Here is a 19,547-nt window from a genome sequence, read left to right on the forward strand (position 1 = left end):
TATATTGTTATTGTTTTATAAATATTTCTTATTCATCCATTATATAAATTATACGAAATATTTGACCATTACAGCTATACTACCTATAAATATTTTTGTTTTTTATAACTGATTGAACTTGAATATAATTTTGATAAACTCTTAATAGTTAGTATTATCAGTGATAATAATATTTTGTATTAATTTATTGTAATATTTTACTTATTAATTATGATCTATTTATTACATTAATTTGTTCTGTTTATTAAAAAGTAATTATGCAAATTATTGCCAGTCAGGTAATAGTGTTAAACATAATATAATATGAAATTCTGTGTTCATTAATTATTACCATGAATTTAATTATACATAAATAACATATTAATTCATAAGCTTTCTTTTCGTATTGCAAATAAATATAATAAATTTGGTATAATTTATTTAATTTTTCCTTTTTTTTTTTTTGATTATCTAAATAATTTGTTTTCAAAGTAATATTGTGTTTATATATTAATTAAGTGTATATGTTTAATACATAGACAAATGTTTTATTAATAATTAAATAATTTAAGGAAGAACCTCATCTGCAATATTTTTAAATTAAGATCTTAGTCAGATTTCGGGTAGCGTCTATCAAGGCTAATAAGCTAAATAAATATCACACTTGTGATCCAAATTTAAGTGTATGCTAAGCGGATATGCATACCTACTGCATTTCCCACAATTTCAAAATCATGGGTTAAATATGCGTCCACATAAGGTTTAAAAACATTCTAGTTAGGTCTTTGGAGGAAAAAAAACATTAGATAACTAGTGGGTGGAAGATAGTAATAAGTAACAATAAGATAAAAGAAAAGCCGATTCGATTAGAATATGAATTTCTTAAAAAAAAATAATCATACTACGTAACAGTAAATAAATAATACAGGGTGTTCCAGATAGCAGCCACATTTTGAAAATTCTATAACTTGTAACTTATTTAAAATTCGCACAAAAAAAAATAACACATACAATTGTGTTTAGGAGGTCCTGAGGTTACGTTGAATTGATGGCCTGTAGGGCGAGCAAGGGGCGGGGACACACATTTGGAGGGTAAGACCTAAGTTGATGAACTGAGGTTAATGGTTTTTTTGAGCAAGGATGTTGTATAATAATTTATTATTTAACACTAGTTTATTAGCATTTAAATTTTATTGCAAAAAATAATAAAAATATATGCAATATTACAATTTACAGAATTTTTATATTTTGCTGTATCTGTAAATAACTTTGTTTATGTTAATTAAATTTGTCATATTTTCTGTATATAATACTGGCAAATCTGTAAGACTGCCCCCTGTCTCATTGAACCCGTAAGTCAAATCATCATTTTTCTTAAAACAGAAAACGAACGTTTACAAGATGTAGATTTAATGGGAAGTGCGATAGCCACCAAAAATTGATTAATTATATTGAATAATAAATACCGTTGTCAACTCTGCATAAAGCTTTTGTTTTTTTTTAATTAACATTTCGATAAGCAGAGGTTTTAATACATTAACACGAAAAATATTAAAGGTGCTTATTTTAAAATTGAGGGTGCTAATACCCCCAAGCCCCTCCCTAATTGCGCCTATGAGTCCTACAGACTACAGAAATGGGGCAGGGTTTGGGATAAAATGTCTGAGAGTAAACGTAAAATTATATTTTATGTATTGCAAATTGCAACACCATTATTATTGTGCCGCTTGACAGATAATTGCTAAGTTTGAATAAAAACATTTATTATTACTTTTTGTATTTAATTTTATTAACGATAATGATTATTTTTATTATTATTATTTGACGGTAAAACAAAACACGTCGCTCCTATATATGTTAGTCGCATTTCGCCATAACCCGCTTACTGGGTTTTCAATTAATAATTCATTTCACCTTTATTTATTTATGTTATTTTAAACGTTAAACGGTTAAAATTATAGGGTGTGCGCGCGTTAATAATAATTATTATTTTAACTCCCTGCGGACAAGTAGGTAAACGTAGAGACGTCCTCGTAAATACTGTTCACCCGTCATAAACATTGGATATGAAAAATGTAAAAAGGAAAACACATAAAACAAGTACGTCCACCGATAATTACACGGTTTCTAGTCGTGGAGACCTTTCATTAGAATGTTTTTGCACGTTTAAAGGCGTCTATAAAAATATGTACGGTCGGGCTGCGATCAAAATATGTTTGCAACCGTAGACAACCGTATTACAATCGGTCAGTCATTACATTTTGTAGGATGAAAGTGCATACCAAAATCCCGGCGAGCTTAACTACTCGTTACGGTACAAAGAGAACACAACATAACTCAGTGTCTCCCTGCAGTGACGTTGTTCAGGAATTTAACGCAAAAGAATTCAACAACTATTTAAACAGGCGAGTACCACCTAAACTGTATAAATGTTATACAGTACTGTATATATATAGTGTATGAATATTATTTTCCATCCCTTACGAAAAAAAAAATGAATCAGAAGAAGAACATAGTAGACTCAGTTTTCTTGAAACCGTTCATTAAATGATCGCGACGTTAAAGAATAATAATATATAGTCTTAATTTTATGTTATGGCCAAATGTTTTTTTTTTTTTAATTTGGCCTTAATCGACTTATTAATAACATTCACCATTGATCAGTTATTTTGGACAAATTAACCATTCATTTAATTGTGCTCGTTGTGAAAACGTCATAATTTAAATCACATTTAGCAATCAATACTCTAGTACCGATGGAACCGAAAAAATGTACCAGGCAAAAGACTAATAATAAACTTATTTTTCTAATAAAAAAAATATGACGTTTCATTTCTAAAAAACTCGATTTGGCTCCCACATTAGTATGTAGTGAAAAAAGATAATTTTTAAAATGGTTTTCGTAATACCTTACAAAACTAGCGTCTTTTGGTGTATATAAACCTAAAGTAAAAAAAAATTTTTTTTTTAATAGTTCCCCCATCCCAAGTCAAAAAAACCAATATTCAGCAAAAGGTATATCTATAAGCTATAAGTAGGTAAGTGATGTATAATTTATTTGTTTTGATACATAATTATATCGCTCTGTTGCTCTACTTTGCATAATACTTGTTTTTTAATGTAATTTGTTTTACTCTCGTTTATATTTAAACTCGTTCTTCTACTAGATTTTTTTGTATTTTCTTAGATTGTCTGAAAGTCCCCGAGTAATACTACAACGTCAGCATATGCTAGTAACGTTCCATTTTCATTTAAATCCATTTCTCGAGATTTTCACACAACTTTTTCCAATGCCATATATTATATTGGATAGAATGGAAGATAATACATACCTTTGTCTTAAGTCGGCTTGGCTTTGAATTTCCTATATAAGTCAATACAGTGTTACGCTTGTTTAAAGCGTATGTATTACCTAAATTTACTTACGCTAAAAGGTTTATATAGTATACTTATTGGTTCATAACAAGTAACAACTTGAATTTTAGGACTGGAGTTCATTATTACATTCGGTATGTTCTCACGTTCGCATCCGTATTTGGTGTGTTTCCTGTGAGCGGTATTTACAAGAGGGACGTCTACAAACTGTCCTTTAGCTGGTTATCGCCAGTCACCATTTACTCAGTGTTGTTGTTCTGTGGATTCGCAGCCATAGAGATATTTTCACTTGACTACACCATAAGAAATCTAAATCAAGATAATCTCACCGCCAAAGGTACAGTACCCCAGCGACTTATAGAGACACCTGGCAAACGGTACATGTGGCCGGTGGATCGTGGATGTTATAATATATGTTACTGGAAAAAAACAGAGAAGTCGCTTTTATTTTAATCTTTAAGAAAAACGAATTGTATGCCATTTTAACAAAAGTGACTTCTGTTTTTTTCTTTGTAAGGGTAAGTATATTATGATAATGTTGGGTCACGACCTACCTGTTCGCAGGGGGAATAAAAAAAGCCACGTCGGGTAGCATATTCTACGGGAACGCTTGCTGTGCTCTGTGGATGTTCATTAAGTTGGCGAAAAAATGGCCAAAGCTGATGCAAGACTGGCGCTCCGTGGAAGTGTCTATGAAAAGATTTGGCGCACCTTTGCTCGGGTGGAAGTCGACCAACTTAGCCGTTGTCTTACTCACTTTGGCGTTCGGTTTGTAGTGCAAGTCTTGTAAATGTTTCTTCTCGTGGTTATAATAATCGTTTACAGCTGAACACGGTTTACACAATTGGCTGAACACAAGACCCGGGGGAAAGGACGACATAGCCGCTATGTCCCTGTTGGATCACGATGCCAACACGAGTTTCGTCTTGATCGACCAGTCTGTGAGTTCAGTCGACATGGTATATTTTTTTTTGTCAATGATTTTTATGTGTCATAACAATTTGGACCTACTGAAAAAAAAAGATAAACTTGACAATTTATTGAAAACATCTTTGCCAAACTTACAGGTGTCGTTCATAGGATATCTCGAACGGTTTTCGTTGAAAACCCACTGGTATCTGTATGACGATTATACCAGTTACAATCCTGTAAAAGGGTTTCTGGTGATGTGGCTAAGTCTATCGGCGACGTTCCTCTGGAACTTTACGGATCTATTTATCATGTTGGTCAGCTCAGCTCTGGCGGCTCAGTTCAAAAAGCTAACCAACGCTATGCTTAGTGTTAGAGGACAGGTAAATTTACCGAAACTATATCGATGGTAGATCTCTATGATACACATATAGTGTACATTTTTCGGAGAGAAAGGGCTTTTATTTAAAAATAATTTGTTTAAAATTTAACAGTTTTATAAGAAATGTATAGAATATGCCAAGGTCATTCGCCGAGTTACAAAAAACAAGACTGGGTCATTTCAGACCCAATGCATATCTATTTTTTTCACTTACATACGTCAGGCGGTTTATAGATTTGGCAGTTGTACACAGTACCATTATACATATATACATCCATTATATCATATTATATAGATACAGATGTCTGTACCTTGGATTCCTTTTATTAAATATTATGTACCTACCTATATTCTGCAGATGTTAACCATGTCACAATGGAGGGAATACCGCGAAACGTACACATCTCTTACTCATCTAGTAAAAAAAATTGACGATCACATAAATATTATAGTAGCGCTGTCAATAGGCAGCAATATCTACTTTATTTGCGCTCAGCTGATTACAGAAATCGAGTGAGTCATAATGTAGTTGACCAAATTAATTACTTAATTTTTAATTTTATTATCAGTTCCATTAAGCACAGCTACTTCAGAACGCTGTTCTACATGTATTCATTCCTGTTTCTGGTATTTCGAACAACTGCAGTCGTCATGCAAGCGTCTGCTATAAACGACGAGAGTAAAAAAATTGTTCCGGAAATATTCATGTGCCCAACACACAGTTACAGTATAGAAGTAAATTATTTATTTTATTTTATGAAAATTTCCATTTTAATTCTTTATAGTAGGAACATTGCCTTTCACAATCTTGTAAATAATGATTCGGTTTATTGCGAGTAAAAAAAAAAAATAGCATAATATAAAAAACAAAATATACATTTATTATTGTATAATTTAGAATCAAAGATACAGACTAAAATATTACAAATAAGTATATTTTACATTATTTTAATAATATTCCTTAATAATGCATAATTAAATATTAAACCAAAGAATTTTATAATAAAAAAAAAAAAACAAATGCCAAATTAAAACATCAAAGCTAAAAAATAATAAGTTACTATAGTTTTAATCGTATTATATATATATATATATATATATATAGTTTCTAATAATAAGCCAGTGGTAACTTATTATGCTTTTAGTGATGGTATAAGACAAATAAAACTAATCTATACGTTTATATTAAATAAGGTAAAAATAACTGAAAATAATTTCTGAAAAACTCTTTTTTTAGGTTATTTACTGTAAAATTAAAATTTTTAGCAAAATTATCAAAAATCTTTTAAAACAAAATAAATGTAATGATATTATATAAATAGTTTTATTTTCCCTAAGACCCAGCGGTTTCTACAAGAGGTGACTTCAGACTATGTAGCTCTAACCGGGCTAAAAATGTTTTCAATCACAAGGAATTTTCTTTTAGGTGTAAGTAAATCCTAAAGTCATATTGATATAAATAAAACAATTTTGCACCTTTATTTCTTTTAGGTTGCAGGAGCAATTTTAACCTATGAAATTGTGCTTATACAACTTCAAAATACAAAATAACGTATAAGTAGTACATAATTTGTTGTACACAAAACATACTTTTTTATATACTTTTATATCTGTAAATGTGAAACTATAAATAACTAATTAAATATAAGAAAAAAAAACAAATGTTTAAGTACTGTTAGATGTGGCTTCCTTGTTTTTGTTTTCTAACGATAAGTGATGACGAATTGATTTTAAATCTCTTATTAACATTGTTACAGTATTTGATAAGACTTCATGATCAATACTACCATTCACTTGGTCTTCTATGCCTGTAAACCGTAGTTGGTCGTAGTTATAATATCAATTTTATATTATAACAGTTGAATTAAAATTACCATTAACTTTTGATTCAAACAAACTGATTCTGGCTTCTAAATTATCAAAGCCTTCATTCATTTCGTCAAGCAAATTTTTTCGACACTCAGCTGTGTTGATAGGTTTTTCTGGCACTGGACCTCTTAACACTAAAACAATTATCAACAATACCTAATTAAATTATTACTAAAAAAAAAATCAACAATATAAGATACATTGAACACAATATTAAATTACATTCTTCGAGTTTATCAGGAGGAGGTTCATCGTTTCTATTTGAACTTTGATCAGACCACAAATACAATTTAGGATGATCCGGAGTTTGCCTATAAAGAAAAACATATTTAATTGGACAAAATCGTAAGTAATACAATATAATTAATATAGTATAATATAACTAATCTATATATATATATATATATATATAGGACTGAGACTGGGACCCTTGAGTAAGAGGATATAATAACCGAAAAAAGTGTCACAAAAACGCTGTCACGCTGTTATCTGATATATGATAAGATATTAGAGATGATGGATGGGGATGAAGGTGGGGGTGGGAATTATTTTACTCAGCCCTGGCAGACTAAATCTTGGGCAACGCCAAGTCCGGATAGCTTGTATAATATAAAATAATATAATATAAGAAATATAATCCTTAAAAAGTTTAAAATATACCCGTAAATGACAGTTTTAACAACCAGACTATGCAAATAGTCATTATGTTCAATGACTTCAGCAACTAACTGATGGGTTTGTTTTAAAATATTTTCATCTTTTTTTCTTCGTTCATCTTTATGTTGTAGAACACTAGGAGAGAAATAAATAAATGTAAATAATAATACTTTTAAATATAAATTGTATAACATGCACTAAATCTTACGTAGCAATTTTTCCTTCTTTTCTCCAATCTTGTAAATAATCGTATTGCTTAGAGCGTCTTTTCTTCGAAGGATTCAGGCAACTAAAGCAAATATAATTATCTGGAACTTGATCTTCAGAATCAATTTTATTACAAAAACCATGTTGCCAACATAGACAAACATCACACTAATAAAAAATACATATATATTAGAACGACTCAAACAAATTTTGTTTTTGTTTACTAATAATAATCTTTAAGGTTAAAGAAAAGAAATGTCAACATTTGGAGATTGGATAATATTTAGGTGACTCAAAGTTATTTTGTCTTAACTGTTTGATTAAAACGTGCAAAAATGATATATTTTTTTCTTATGACTATATCTTTTTGAATTTGAAGTTAATATTTGGAATGAGCTCATTGGACAAATTATGAAAAAAACTTCAAAAAAGTATTTGGGAAAAATATTTGATCACTACCTAAAAGTTCATTTAAAAATAAAAATTCTGTTTTTTTTTCATGTTAAGAAATAATTTAGCCAACAAATCAGTAATAAATCTAACATTTTTCTCATGAACTTTTTTCAAAGTTTTTTTTGTGATCTTTCTAGAGAGCCTACTCCAAATATTATAGCTTCATAATTGAAAAATATATAGTCAAAAGAAAAAAACATATCATTAATCAAATGAACAAAACAATTTAGTCACATCTAAATATTGTCTGATCAAGTAATAAAATAAAGATTACTCAAGTAAACAAAAAAAAAAATTGCATATGATATATAGTATTGATAAAGTTGATTAAATCTTATACTTGAATCATTAAACCGTCTTCTTGATTCGATCCACAAGAACAATTTATAACTTCTTCTTTACGTAAAGATTCAATTTCAGATTTATTTTTTTTAATTTTATAATGACGATCTGAAGTCATACTTATGGTATCACAGCTGTCTGCAACAATAAAACAATTGTAAATAGATAATTGCATATTATTGCAAAAATAATTGTAAAATAGGTCTTTAGTACAAATTAGTGCGATTAGTGTAGTTCTATGGCATTTAACGGTGCTTCATCGTGATGATGCTTATGGGCGTTAATGAAAAAGGAGTTTGATAGAAGATATGTATAATGGTTCAAATATGAGTGTCAAAAGTATGTGTGAAGTAACAGAAGATTTTAGGGATAGAGTAGGTGTGCACTAGGGTTCTGCTTTGAGCCCTTATTACTTGTTTTCTGTTTTAACAGATGAAGTTAAGAAGGAAATACAGAATGAGGTATCATGGTGCATTATGTTTGCAGATAATATTTTTGGTAGGGGAAAATATGAAAGAAGTTTAGCATAGGTTTGAGGAGTGGAGAATAGCATTTAAAGGGACTTAGAATTATTATTTAATATTATAACTAAAACAGAATATATAGAGTATGGGTAAGGAGGAAGAAGACAAGAGGAAAGAAGTGGAGAGAAGCATCAAGTATTTTATGTGACGAGAAATTAGAATGAAACTATTAGTGTAGTGAGACCGACTATATTGTAGAATGTTTGGCGGTACAGAGGAAAATAGAACAGTGAAATGATAGGATAAAGAATGAATACGTAAGAAGTAATTATGCTTTGATAACGGATAAAATAAGAGAAAATAGACCGAGATGGTTTGAGGATTGTTATGAGGAGAAAGGAGTAGAATTCAGTAAAGGTAATGAAAATAAACATAGGAGGAAAGAGGAGATGAGACCGAAAAAAAGGTGGCTGGACGCAATTAAGAATGATATGGGGACTGCTGGTGAACATAAAGATGATGTAGGAGATTGTTTGGATTGGCGGTTTAAGATAAGGGTGGCTAAGCTGACCCTGTATAGTTGGGATAAAGGCATAGGAGAAAACTATATTGTGTTGTACATTGTTTGTTAGAACATGTCGTATAGCTTACCGCGAGTTTCGTTTTCATAAGTATCCGCCACAGGTATTTTCTTAATAATTGGTTCTTTAACTAAAGCAGACTCTTTATTAAATGTTTCGGATAACAATCTTCCCAATTCAATTGTGTCAGTAGAGAAACCAGAATCCCTAATAAATTAAAAAAAATAATACCAATTAAGATGTTATTGTTAACATGCATTCTATTCTTACTTTGATTCGTACGACTGAGTCACATTTTCTACTTTATCATTGGAGACATAAGATGAATTCAAATTTTCTGATTGGAATGATACATTGTCCAATTCTAGTCTAATATAATAAAATATTATAGTTAATAATTTAAAAATATAAATGTTTATGTTTTTTTTGTTATTGCAATTTCTAAATTTTTTTAAACTAGTGGTTTTTTATAGAAATCTCTATACGTAAGTTTTCCTAAAACTAAAAACTGAACACCCTCATGACACGTGCTAATTTCTATTTTTTTTTTTGTAGTACAGGTTTGGATTTATATTCTTATTCATCATAGTGCTTATTGTACATACTATGTGTGGACTGTTTATTTCAAATAAAAAGAAAAGAAGAATTTTTTATTTTAAATAGTCTGTTGTTTGACCCTAATTAACCAACATCTAGTTACTTGTTTCAAGTTAAAATTTGAGGTGGAACAATATACAGACAATGTTTTGAATTTAATTTTAAATTTGTTATTTGATTCTTGGTAGTAAAACCTTGTAAAAAAAAAAAAAAAAAAAAAATACAAAACACTAACTCTGGAAATTTTAATGTTGAAGGTGGCGTCATATTGATTGATGGTGATTCACAAGGTGTATTCCCAACTGTTTTCTTTGCTTCTAGTTGAGATATTCTGTGTAGGAAATAAGATGGCGATAAATCATCAACATTTTCACCTTCAATTCTAGCCGTTGCGAGATCAGTTACATTTGGTGTAGAGACTAAAAGGTCAGTGTACTCCGAATGATAATGCTTGATGTGCATCTAAAAATTACAATAACAAATGAAAAAAAAAAAAATTGGAACACATTTTTTTCAAATAAAAACTTATCTACTGAGTACAGACCATTAATAAATTTTCTTTACGGAACAATTTACTGCACTCCTGTTTAGGACATCTGAACCCTTGTTTGTTGGATGACTCCAATCTTACTATAATAAAAATAAAATTATATAAGCATTTTAGAAAACCCATCATACGATAATTTTTTTTTTATGAAACAATGTGTCAATTGAAAATATAATTTATGTGGCCATAGACAAAAACAAGTTTTCAATAATGAAAATACAACAGTCAATAATTCCCAATTGGAACATTTATTTCAGCCTAGTTCAGAAATGTCTGATGAATTGTGTCTTGCCACTGATATTACTGTCCGACAGAAATGTTTTAAGCCTTTCATGCATTTTTATTTCATACAGTTATTTGACTATCAAAGTGACATAGTGACAGCTTTAGTAATTTAATAATTACAAAGATACAATAAATGTTTATAAGCCAGTAATATGAGGTTGGGGCACAGTGGGTCACAGGTTTACAGGAATTATTACAACTGAAAGTTATAAAATCACTTTCAAATAAACGCTTTGATGCGAATCAGTAGTATGAACCAGCCCAGCAAGAAAGTATTAAAGTGAGGCGCAGTGTTTAAAAATTAGCATTAAAGCATTTATTTGAAAGTGATTTTATCACTTTTATTAATAATAAAGTCCTGTAGACCTGTGACCTATCCGCCCCTACTATGCTCTGAATCAACTGTGCCCCAACCCCACTATGCTCTAAAATTCCTCTATGCCCTGACCCCGCTATACTGGATTATTTTCTTCGTTTTATATGCTATGTATACATTAGAGTTCCAACTTCAGACAAATTTTTAACTAAACAGTCCTAAAATTACGGCTAAAAAACAAAAACCTTGCACCCCCCCGCGGAGGGGGGAATAGGTATAATTTAAATTTGAGACTATTAACGTATAGGGGCATACCAAATAAATATTTCTTGTAAATTTCAACAATTTTTCTCAAAGTAAAAACTTTAAAACTCATATGGTTTTTTTTTTGTTTTTTCAAATTTGAACCGTAAAGAAATGAACTTTTTCAACTTTTACCCCCTAAAGTACTAACTAGATGAAATTTGTGAATTATAGAGTTGCTACTCGATAGAATTGGTCCAGTATTAAAAAAATTACAATGTATACAGACACAAAAAAAGCCCACATTATTGTAAAACCAATATCATCGAAGCTTAAATTATATTTATTACTTTTTTGCAATATCATATTGTTGGCTAATTGACTAAATGTTGTAGGTGTTTGAGGACTTCGTTCTTCTACTGAATCCTTGATAGGCAACGAGAGCTTCAATTTCTTTGCTGGAGGAGTTGAGTGGTTTACATTTTTTGATTTATGTGGAGTAGAAGTATTTTTTCTTCTGTAATGGTTAAATAATTATTTTGAATTAATTAATTATTTTGAACTTTGAATTTTATTCAAGTAATTTGTTTTAAAAATCGTGACAACAATATTTATTTAAAATAATGAAGTCTGGTAGAGGTAGCTGATATGTACTAAATCCGCCCTCTCATTTAAACGCGATAATATTGTATATATAAAAAAAAAGGACACGACTTTATTATAAAAATCAAGAAATCAATTAAAGTTTGAGAGTTTTTTTTTTACTTACTTTATTCTGTGAGGATTTAGTTTAACAACTAGCAAATTTTTTTTATTTTCAATACTTTTTGATAAACATGGTCTTTTTTCGGGTCGTTTTCTTTGTCCAAAAAATTTTTTCCCTTAAAAATAATATAAAACAATAAATACAAGTTAAGATAAATAAAAAACTGGACTAAACTATGTTTCAATCGTTTATACACATATAAGTATAAATACAAGGCAATGGGAAGGGAAGTGCAGTTGAGTAATGTGCGCAGATAAAAATAATAATACTGCACTCCACCATTTAATTTTGTAGTATTTATAAAATAACATTAATTAAAATTAAATGTGTTTTTAAAAAGGAAAACTATGAAATTGTTAAGGTATTTAGAATAATAGCTAGTAATATTTAAATACACAGTAATACTTAAAAATACCTTGTCATTACGACTACAATAATAGTAAAAACAGTGTTACATATACTGCTATGTGTAATTAATAATTACTTTTCTTTTTTTGTTTGTCAATGCCTCGTATGGATGATTTTGTGGGAGAACAAATTTCTGCTTCTGCTTCTATATCCTCCAGTAATTCTTCAAAGTTATCAGATTTTGGTAAGTTACTTGTTTCGTCAATAGGTTTTTCAATTAGAGGCAAATCTTTTGAAAGAGCTAAGCATAGGATAAGATTAATACATTTTTAGTCATCATCAATTTAATTAATTATTTGTTTTAATTACAATCATTATTTGTTCCAGGTCTTATCATTTTAGAATTGTCTGAATCTTGTAAGAACATTTTTGAATCTTTCTAAAAAAAATAAAGAAAATAAATTAGAATAAAATTAAATTTTTACTAGTCGCGTGCTTAAATTTAGTGTGACTAAGGTAAATTTTTACCCTGAGCGACTGATAGAGGGTATTAATAAGGTCATTAATATATTTTATGTTAGGTTATTCATTTAAACACAATTAAAAAAAAAAAAAATAATAATTTCCTAAAAATTAAATTGTATAATATATCTAATAAATATGAGTAAGGCTAATTTATAGCGTGCAGTGTAGGAATAGTTATGTTATTTTATTCTTCATGAGATGTATTTTTTTAATTAGTAGCCATCATGCCTTTGTCTACTTTGACACACCACGTTTATGCTTACGATATACATACATACAGACAAGTCAGTTGGTAGTGAACACTGCGGCAATTTCAACTACATTTTAATATTGATTAACTTATTCAAAAAATCACTACACCCAAAAAGGATTGTAGGAACACTAGAAAACAGATGAATGTTTCTAATAAAAAAATTAATGATTCATTTTTAATAATTAACGTTGTATTACTTATTTCAAAAAAGGTTTATTCCTGCCTCGCAACCTGTATATTATATTGTTGTTAGGTATCGTTGAAAAAAACAATGTTTTCCTCAAACGTATTATTTGGTAGAGTTGTGTTTTGTTTTTTTTATTAAGACTGCTAAAAATAAACAGTGTTGCAAGTATTAAGTACTATTAAGTACTAAGTTTAAACTAAGTTGCAAGTTTCTATACTGAAAATACAGTACAGATTAGGTATAAAAAACCATCAAGTATAAGATTGTTAAAATTTTAAATAGTTAAAAAAATCTTTCCAGATTGTTTTTGTCTATCTAGAGAAAAACAGCTAGTAACCTAGTAAGTTTCAAAGTGCCAATAGTTTGTAAAAAAGTACTGCCGCATTATCCCAATTTGCCACTTCATCTAACATTCATAAACAATGATGTAATTAAGTACTTACTGTAGAATTAGTTGACAACTGCTGTTTAGGATTGTTCCCAGATATTTTTTTAATATCTCTTGATGTTTTTGATTCTTTGTGTTTTGTATCTAGAAAACATACAACAGATACAAAATTATTGTTTGGATATTTTTAAGCATAATATTATAAGTTTTAATAAAATTGTTATATTAGTTAGTTTTATATAAATAAAAATTAGATGAATAAAAATTGATTTTACATAAACTGTTTAATAATTTAAATTTTAATAAATTAGTAAGTTTAATAAATATTGTTAAAACATGCAACTTAAAAATCCATATAAAATACCAAACTAAAGACAATCTACCAACAGACTTGGAAAAACTTTTAGGGAAAGACCCGATTGAAAACAACTATTTCAACTTTATACAAGTAACTAAACTTAACGACTATCTAGAATTCCAGCACAATTATACCTTAATCCCTTATTTAACTTATTATTCAATGTAACTGTATTTGTTTTATATGGCAATTGACATAATTCTAGTTTATTCCACTGAAAATTCCTAGTTGATTTTTTTTAAATGATATTCTGTGCTTTTAAGAAAATAGCAAAAATTTGAGCTTTAATCAAATTATAAACAGGTCTTTGACCAGAAAAAAAATTGAGCCAAAATGTTTTAAAGCGCAAAAAAAAACCGTAATTAAATTAAAAATAATAAAAATTATTACATTCTTTTACAGTTAGTAAAAGAAATTATGTTATTATGACAAAATAAATGTATGCTATGTTATACATACATTCCCTGTCAAAAATACGAAAAATACCCACAAAATGTATAATGTATTATTATGTATATATATATATATATATATATATATATATATATTATACGTCAACTTAAAACTATGGTGTACTATAAATTCTTTAAAACTAATCTAATTAATTTTAAATTTGAATGGAATATTCTTTGCATATAATTCTATTGATAACATAAAAAAACAAAAAATATCAAAAAGTTTTTCCCTTAGAAAAGGTGCTTTAGTTTAGACTTATACCCCCTTTATTTATTAAGGTTTTAAGGTATAGGTAATTTTTTTGTAAAACCCTAATAAAAAGCTAAATATGTAGTATGTAATTAGAAATTCAGTAATTAGGACTGTTTTTTGATATTCAATTTTTTTTTTACTACCAGCAACCTTGCCCGTAATTTTAAATATATTTTTGTCTAAACCTAGCTACCCAGAATGCATTTTACTCGGTTAATGGTGGTAGAACTAAACCACCTATTATGAAATAGAATGATGATAATATTTTAGAGACAATGATATACCTTTTTTTATTATGTTCATTATTTATCTTAGTACTTGTTGTTAAAGTTTTTATTTTTTTCAAAACAGTGATAACTTTTTTCTAATAAATATTCAAAATGAGAGATCTTGAGGTCTTTAAAGGGGCTATAACATAAACCATTTTTTATTAAGGAATATTATAGACAGACGATCAACCCTAATTATATCTAGCATAATACTAAAAATATAATTTCATTACAACAAATTGTATTGATAATTATTACTTTTACTGTCTACAGATTCACATCAAAGTTTTTTATTTAAGAGTGATCTCATCAATTTCATACTTTTTTGTTTTTAATAAACTTTTTTTTTTAAATAAATAAATGAATATAAGTAGAGGCCCCTTAATGGTGTAATCGTGGTATTTAATACCCGTTAATAACACTTAAATTAAAATATCAATGTTTAACATTTTCAAAAACCCTTTAATAATTGTCAACTTGTAAATCTAGAAAAACCCAAAAAAATATTTCAATTTTAAGTAGTTACGGTATATAGTAAATTTTCAAACTAAAATATTAAGTTAAATAAAAAATTATAATTTTTACACCTAGTATAATACCTTATAGCTCTGACAGTAGAATAGAAAAAATAAAATTAAGTACAAATTTTAAAAGAGCTACCTCTACTCTATTAATAGCAAATAAATAATGTAACTGAGCTGTTTGAACTTATCAATTGTTTGGCAAGTCACCAAAAAAGCATGTAGTTTTTAGTTGAATAGGTATTCTTAAGTTACTTTTTTTTGTATAGTAGTACGAAGCACATACTTGGTATATATTAATAGAAGAAATTATATTATAAATATACTTAAGAATATTAGTTTAAGTAGACTTAGTACAGTTTTTATAAAATAGTGTTGCTTAACATGACACTAAAAATATGCACATAAGATAATTTCAGAGGTGTAAGTAGCTGTAGAGTTTATCAGTGGAGAAGTGTAGGTCTTTAGGTCGAGATGTTAAAAAAAAAATAGCACTACGCTTTTATTTTCTTTCATAAAAGTAGTTTTGAATGCCATCTTTTAAAATCTGACTAATGAAATCATTATTATGTTCAATATTATTTACACTCTTATTTAATTTATTTATGAACTTGAAAGATCTTGAAGTAATTAATTACAAACCAGGCAATAACATAACAGAATGAAACAAACTATGATAACTATAATAACGATTACTTTAAAATAAAATAAAACAAAAATTAAAAACGGGGAGACACATCTCATAGCGCAACATTTCTCCCTCTCCTGTTTTCCAATTTCCCTTGAACACTACGTGCGACAAAATGAGATATTTTCTCATATATACTCTTATACAGTAACAAAATATTTGCTGCCTACTGTATTGGCCTGCTGGATATCGCAAGCGTGTGCCCGCAACAACACTATTCTAAAAACAAAGAAAAAGGGGTTTGAAAAAAAAAAATATATATATATATATATATTTTGTTTTTCATTCAAATATGTAATTTTAATATAATAATACTAAATTATTCGTCTATTTTTTAGGTGGGTAGACATTGTTTCATTGTGTCCTATGATGCTTAGCTACTTGGGTTTATGCTGTGTGCTATATGTATGAGTGTACTCGTAACAAAAATTATGTACCTGCAGATAGAGTAGAAGATTTTTTGTCATGAGGACACGCATACAAAGAAGAGTTGTAGGAACACCAATAGATATATATACAAATGATTAGTGTAAAGGCATTAAATATCTGTTTATCTTATAGTAAATAAAAAATAAAAAATTGACAAGTCTTCAAATTTGTAAGTGCAATGCGTAATGGTAAAGGAATTTAACAAAAAGTATATACTTGCTATTACATGATACCGCCCATAGTATACTTACTGTTCACAGTATTGTCACTAGTGTCATTATTTCTAATTGATCTAAGGCTATTAGGTAGAGTAATATGATCTTACTATCAATACTCTTATCAATTAGTAATTTGTTCTAAAACACTCCCAGAAAAAGTATTTTACCACTTGTACCACAACAAACTTAAGTTACGATTATTCCAAAAATCTAACTAAATGATTGAGATTATAAGCATAGGTACAGTTTTTTCACTACTTCATATTATCTGAGTACTAATATCTAATTCACAACACTTATCTTGTAACTTTTATGTACCGTGATAATATAGAAAAATACAATATTCTTGGGGGTTAATCATAAAATATTATTTGATGAAATTGTAGTCAATTGATAAAATATTTGAAAAAGTTTTTTCAACATACACTGTAATCATCATGTGACATCCTAACCAAATATAATATTCTTTTACAGAGATTCCAAACTGATCCTTTTCACACAACTTGTTCACTAATTTCGACATTTTACTCTTGTTTAAATTTTTAAAAAAACTATAATAATATACTGTAAAATATTTTTGTTAAATATACATTCTTATATATGACCAGTATGCCTATCATAATAAAAAACATTATCCTATTATTTTTGTTTTACACATTCATTTCAGGAGTTTAACCCTACCTTTTTTTGTTTTAGTAGCATCTTTTTTAAATTTCACTTTGAATACGCCAGCAGACTTAGATCCAGTTGAAAGTTTTTTTACAACTTCTTTTTCAATTGGGGTTTCAATTGGCTTTATTTCAGATACAGCAATTTGTTGAGTCTCACTAAAAATATTTTAGTAATTATTTTAAACATTTTATTAGTTCAGTTGCATAACTACAAGTTACATATCAATACTACATTTTTATTAATTAATAAAAAATTATACTACCTGGGATTTTTATTTAATTCCCATTCTTTATTCATTGGCCAAATTCGATGACTGTCTTTATTAATCCATTCGTTTGCACAGTTACCATTAGTGTATGATATAAAAATTTCATCTCCATCATCTTCTTCTACTACAGCTGGCACCCTAAAAAAACAAATTATTCACAATTACAATGACTATGTTAATTAACCATAATTGTTAAATTTTAATTCATAATGTAACAACTAATATTTCTTAATATTCAGATTAAATTCATATGTTATGAAGTGAACAGTAAAGATAAATCAGTCATGAATATTATAAAACATTATAGTATAACCATAACAAAATAAATGGGTATACATTTTTCATTTTTATAACTTTCTTATTTTGTTTCGGTTTGTTTTCTAAACTTAAATTTTATATATATTTCATGTAGCGGCAAACCAGACACTTGATGGGTATGTGTATCACTGGGTATGTTGTGATCATAACTCATGTCTCATACCTATCTTTTTACTTACGTCATTGGTTTTATTATGTCGACTTCTAATTATTTTAAACTAAAAACATATGTCATTCTAGACAGCCCCTATTTTAGTAAAAAAATCAGACTTAAACCCAAACTGAATAAAATATGAACCGATTTGATAATTGTTTTATTAATACGGTTACGTCATGACTGTTCTCGAAGATAATCAATACATTTTAATTAAAATTTAACTTAACGTGTATTAAAAATTACATATGCTTACCAATCATTGCCAGGAGACTGAATTAAAAGTTTAGTTCCGATGTCGTAATCCATTGATACACTTTAAATAAAAACGTACTAGGCGATAATATACACTAATTAATACAAAAGAAATAAAGATTTTTCGTAATACAACGTTTATTTTAATGTTAGCGGCTTTTACTAACAAGAACGCTTTATCGACGATTAAAATTACCAATTACTATTACTATATAAGTAAGATGATAATAATTAATATACAGTATACAATAATATAATATAGATAAAAATGTGGTTAACTAAAAAAACCAAGTAAAGTTAATGCGAAATAACTGATAAAGAACCCTAACAACCAAAGACGTTACAAAGAATGTTGTGTATTGGGCGCCATTTGTTTGCTTGTATTTACCAGTCGCGTCAGAGGTTGTCCCCGTCCCGCTGTTGCCTGTTTAGTGTTTATGGTAGCATCAAATAAATAAATCTAGTTCACGTTCTTCCCATAGATATTAAAAACATGGTTTTTATTATCTATGCTCTATGATTCCTCCAGAACATAGTAAACGATATATATATATATATCTATGTTCATACTGACTACTGTACACACTACCATGATTATTTAATTAAGCATAAATAAACGGTTAATTAAATCAGTTCAGAGACTTTGTTAAGAACAATTTAAACCTCAATTGCATTTAGACAACACTTGTATGTAATTCCTAATTATGTCGTCTTTTGTAATAGAAGTTTATTTTTTGTTTGTTAACGTAATCATTATACATTCTGTCCCAGAAAAAAAATTGTTTTTTGCAAGTTGCAACCCCTGAATCGTTTTTATTTGTCGAAAATAATGAAATATTTAAAATTTCAGCCTTCTAGGACGATTCTAAGCGGTTCATATAGAGACGCTATCATTTTTTTCCTCGTTTGATTAATACATAAAAAATATTTTTTTATTAAAATCGTTATAACTCATAAATATTTTTTAAATTTAAAAAAGATTCTAAAAACTGATACTTTTACGCTAAGAAATACTA

General features: G+C 28.2%; 2 protein-coding genes across 3 annotated transcripts; one reads left to right on the forward strand and one right to left on the reverse strand.

Annotated features, from left to right (window-relative positions):
- The first annotated feature begins 1,593 nt into the window (after nucleotides 1-1,593).
- Nucleotides 1,594-6,274, forward strand: LOC126835870 (gustatory receptor for sugar taste 64f-like). The gene is made up of 9 exons (XM_050568718.1): nucleotides 1,594-1,625; nucleotides 3,465-3,691; nucleotides 3,919-4,122; nucleotides 4,180-4,295; nucleotides 4,422-4,646; nucleotides 5,004-5,158; nucleotides 5,215-5,380; nucleotides 5,984-6,073; nucleotides 6,137-6,274. Exons 1-9 carry the CDS (start codon nucleotides 1,594-1,596, stop codon nucleotides 6,194-6,196), a joined length of 1,275 nt encoding a protein of 424 aa, XP_050424675.1. The 3' UTR covers nucleotides 6,197-6,274.
- On the reverse strand, nucleotides 5,750-18,754 carry LOC126836205 (PHD finger protein 20-like). 2 transcript variants are annotated; one of them, XM_050569402.1, is made up of 18 exons: nucleotides 18,533-18,754; nucleotides 17,799-17,942; nucleotides 17,546-17,691; nucleotides 13,729-13,817; nucleotides 12,690-12,759; nucleotides 12,457-12,621; nucleotides 11,976-12,087; nucleotides 11,557-11,723; nucleotides 10,360-10,445; nucleotides 10,051-10,277; nucleotides 9,489-9,587; nucleotides 9,289-9,425; nucleotides 8,172-8,311; nucleotides 7,380-7,546; nucleotides 7,175-7,306; nucleotides 6,737-6,825; nucleotides 6,520-6,648; nucleotides 5,751-6,453 (listed from the first exon to the last, which is right to left on the reverse strand). In XM_050569402.1, the coding sequence occupies exons 1-18, from the start codon at nucleotides 18,583-18,585 to the stop codon at nucleotides 6,311-6,313; spliced, it is 2,295 nt and encodes a 764-aa protein (XP_050425359.1). In that variant the 5' UTR covers nucleotides 18,586-18,754; the 3' UTR covers nucleotides 5,751-6,310. The 2 variants fall into 2 exon arrangements, with proteins under 2 accessions (XP_050425360.1, XP_050425359.1); XM_050569403.1 differs by lacking the exons at nucleotides 17,546-17,691; nucleotides 17,799-17,942; nucleotides 18,533-18,754 and adding an exon at nucleotides 16,898-16,917 and having other exon boundaries at nucleotides 5,750-6,453.
- Nucleotides 18,755-19,547: the final 793 nt, after the last annotated feature.

This window comes from Adelges cooleyi, unplaced genomic scaffold (assembly GCF_023614345.1).
Source record: "Adelges cooleyi isolate 19-005CV unplaced genomic scaffold, UGA_ACOO_1.1 ACOO_flye_CR_arks_rails_tigmint_CR_PRNA_23, whole genome shotgun sequence".
Taxonomy (NCBI): Eukaryota; Metazoa; Arthropoda; class Insecta; order Hemiptera; family Adelgidae; genus Adelges; species Adelges cooleyi.